Consider the following 4,081-nt stretch of genomic DNA (forward strand, 5'->3'; position numbering starts at 1 on the left):
GACGGCCAATAAATTTTCTTCCAATAGTTTCCAAGACCCGCTTCCATCATCTGCATAATCCTAGAAAATAAATCTTAGTTACCACAAAAGCATTTTTGAATTAAACTATTACTTTTTATCCAGCAAAGGTTTGAGGGAGCTTTTTTTTGGTAACGGGAATGCTAAATTGACTTTGAAGAATTCTTCATAGGCAAAACTGAGACGACACATGCCCGAGCGCTCGTAATCTTCAGCAATGAAAGAAGTGAGATAAGATTTTTCCTGTTGGATTGAATAAATAGACGTACGCAGTTAAAATAACAAAGCATATTAGGGGTACAAAATAAGATGAACTTGCATCAATATACGCATGGCTGCCTTGAGTAACTTGATGAATTCCATCCAGGCCGGAATCTATAAGGCTGCCCCGAGTATCTAACAATCCATCTGTCCATTCAAATCTACTTTATCACACAAATACATCAGGATAAAAGAAATGTTTTTTTTTTTTTTACCCCCAATAGTCTTGTAAACTCCCGTTGTCGCCTCCTATTAAAAGATTGGCATTAACATTCTTAATTATTTTTTAGACATGAAAAATAACGACAGGTTATGAGCACTTCATTTGGCTCTACCCACTTACCGAGAAAAGTGATTCGAGAGCTGTTCCTCGTGGAATAATCCATTTCAGGTGGGAAACCGGCAATTCCTCAAGCTTATTGATAATAGGCGTTAATATTGGAAAACGCAAAAATGAAACAAGAACTCCAACATATGCACTTGCAAACACGACAGCGATTAAACACCAAACGGCTCCTAGCAAACGAGGTGAAAACCCAAACGACGCGAATTTTTGCCCGGCTAAAGCGAGAAATTTTACAGAAAAAATAATGAGATCTGCTCTTTGCCTGTAATTAAAAATAAATACATTGGCCGATCAGTACTCCAAGTACGAAGACGTATTGTTTCGCTAAGCCTGGGCATGTTTTTTCCCCATGAGGGAATTGTAAACACTTAAAATGCGCCCAGACAATGGCGGGCAGGATTACCACAAAAACACTCAATAGAAGCCAAACCTGTTAAGTGAGCCTTCTATTAGTGCTAATTTTAAATGTGATTTCTGAAGACTTTCTTACCTCCCAAACAAATGGCTTCACACAAACTAGCAAGCGATTTTCCTCACCGGGTGGCGGGATCAATATAGTGGCCGTTTCTTCGTGAAACCCTACGGAGAAGTCGACAACTTCATATCGAGAATAAGTAACAGAAAACGGGCCCAAACCAATGTCGGCATCCTACAAAAATTAAGAATTGGACGCATGAAATAGAACAGGATAGGATGACCTTTACTTGCTCAAGAATCAATCCAATCATTCCATCCCAACTTTCATTTGGCATTATTTTTCCATAGCTTTTGTCAACAGGAAAGACGACTTCGTATCTACGAGAATAATTTAAAATTTCTAAATAACATCAATGAAGAAACAGTTGGCAGTGCTACTAGTCTCTTAAACGTACGTAAAGTTGTATGCTTCTTGCAACGCGTTAATGATTTCGTAGCAATATCCTTTGTACGCGATGACAGATCCATACGAGTCGCGCTCAAAAATCACAAAAGGTGGTCGCTGAACTTGCCGAAAACCAAACGAGGTTTTACTATTAAGGATTCGATGATGAAAAGGCATTGGTTTTACCTCAAGTGACGTTAATCGTAAATGCTTCCCATTCAATAAACGGTGCCATTTCACGTTGTCAGGTAGATCTGGGGAATTGAACGTCACTGGATAGGAGACGTTACTCCATTGGAGATCATCTAAACCAGCACATTCTTGCAGTTCTCTACTTGCACTGCTACCGTTATCCACACAAGAAACATATACTGATCACCTATCTGGTATTAAAATACTTATTTAATTTTTTACCTAGACGTTACATTGTCCATGAGGAAAAGTCTTGTGTTGTTGTCCATGAACGGGAAACACATATTTTGTTCCAACCACCGGGTGATACTAAGAGTGCCACAGGTATCCCTGTTAAAGTCCTTTAAAATAGTATAGTTATAAAAAAATATACATGGTAGAAAATTGAAGTGAGTAAGTATGAAGGGGAAGATTTACATTCAGCTGATAAAATTCTAAACCTTCAGTTTCCCATTCATTAGTTACTGCAGGGCACGGCGAAAAGTCCAGCCGAAGAAATGGTAGCATAAAAGAAAACAAAACTGCTTCGATAATATCAGCAATTCGACATTCGATGACAGATACCACCATGCCGTCCAATGACTGTACTTGATCTGGTGTGGGAGAAAAGGAGGAATAAAATTACTTATTCATGACGTATTAGGTACCCTTCAATATCACATAGGTTACAGAACATGTTTCATTGTCAGAAGTCCCTTATGAAAGAAAATCTAACAGCGTATACGAAATTGTTCACGATTCCCTTAACTAATTCAAAAGGCAATCAATAAAGCGGATGTGAATAGTCTTGCACTACGTACAGACAAAACAAGCAGGTGCGGCTATATCCGAAGACATCTTACCTAATATTCCGGGCAACTGCGAATCATTCGAGATCTGGAATGTTTTGTAGCTAGCTAATGCTGGACGGCAAACACGGTTAGCATCGCCAACAGCAGCACTCATCCATGATTCTACGTTGCTACTTGGCTGATGTCGGTCTAATCCCTCATCATAAATCAGAGCTTCAAGTACAGCCCATCAGGTAGAGCACCGGAAAGAGACCATACAAAAGACAATAAAAAAAGAGAACACAAAAGATCTTCTAACAGGTAACACATACCGAATCTAAAACAAAAAATTCCCATAGCGCGATGCACGGTAATCAAAATCTTTACAATGATTTTCCACGACGACAGCATTTTCTTACAGCTCTTCGCTGATACTTAATTCAGAGGCAAAGGTCTGAAGAAACTGAACCTATTCGTTTGGCAACGAATCCCTCTGTCTAATGAGGGTTTCGCAACAAACGTCTTTGCCTTTATAGAGGAATATAAGCATACGTCGAAGCCTTCGGTTCAGCAGTATAGGGCCATTTATCATACACCTCAATTGAACCCATTGTTGACATGCTCTGCAAGACGAAGGCGGTCGATTGTGGGACTAGCTTTTGTAACTACACCTGCTAATTCCTGCACCTGAGCGGCCTTTATAAAGGCCTTTGCAAATAATACAGGAATGGCAATGAAATTAGTTTTAAACGAAATTCAATTGAGGTTTAAGGACATAGACAACCAACCTTACGTTGAGCATCCTAAACACCAATACAGTCAACGAAATTAATTGGAGCTACTAATAATACCCATCTAGAATCATGATCCCAATAAGGAGCTTGGACATCTTAAACTTTGGGAAGATGCTGTAAAACATCTGGATAATCCAACAAGCCTCAACAACACACCTATTTCAGTAAATAGACGTGCCATAATTACACAAGAAGATCTTGATAGTTGGGTGTTGGTAATTAATTCATTTCATTTAGACTATTTAATGTATTTCTTTCATAAATGTTGATATTTCTTTTTAGAATTTCCTCGTTGTTGACGTCTTACCAATAAATACCGTCGAGAAACCTGGTTTCAAACAACTAGTTAATAGTATGGCCCCGACTCTAGTTTTACACGGACGAACGTTTTTTACAAACAGACTGGAGACTATATACAATGAAAGAAGGTTACAGCTGATTGATGCTCTTAGCAAATCTACAGATGCAGCAACGACTATAGACGCATGGACTAGTAGAAGGAAATCGTATCTCGGTGAGACGATTCATTGGTTTGACGTTGAATCCTTAAAACGAAGAAGTGCCTGTCTTGCCATACGACGGATCAAAGGGCGCCATACGTATGACGTGCTGACAAAAATGATTGAAGATCTCCACAAGGAATATGAAGTTGTTGACAAGCTGCGAGGAGCAACAACTGACAACGGTTCAAATTTTTTAAAGGCGTTTCGGGAGAGTGCATCTGCATCTGCATTTGCATCTGATGTGCCCAATTATGATGATGATGACTTTGAACAATCTGACGAAGAAGACATGTTATATTTCGAAATTGGTGAAATTATTGACGATAGAATCACAC

The 4,081-nt window shown here is 39.0% G+C and overlaps 1 protein-coding gene across 1 annotated transcript; it reads right to left on the reverse strand.

Annotated features, from left to right (window-relative positions):
• Positions 1–352: 352 nt before the first annotated feature.
• Positions 353–2,624, reverse strand: LOC130686763 (glutamate receptor ionotropic, delta-2-like; the record flags this gene model as incomplete). The annotated part of the gene is made up of 11 exons (XM_057509928.2): positions 2,522–2,624; positions 2,097–2,272; positions 1,902–2,020; positions 1,674–1,827; positions 1,498–1,604; positions 1,330–1,420; positions 1,116–1,274; positions 908–1,055; positions 623–840; positions 495–528; positions 353–426 (listed from the first exon to the last, which is right to left on the reverse strand). Coding segments are annotated over exons 1-11 (1,383 nt in total), but the record flags the coding sequence as incomplete, so codon positions are not given.
• Between the last annotated feature and the right edge of the window lie 1,457 nt (positions 2,625–4,081).

Source organism: Daphnia carinata, chromosome 7, assembly GCF_022539665.2.
Source record: "Daphnia carinata strain CSIRO-1 chromosome 7, CSIRO_AGI_Dcar_HiC_V3, whole genome shotgun sequence".
In the NCBI taxonomy this organism is placed as follows: Eukaryota; Metazoa; Arthropoda; class Branchiopoda; order Diplostraca; family Daphniidae; genus Daphnia; species Daphnia carinata.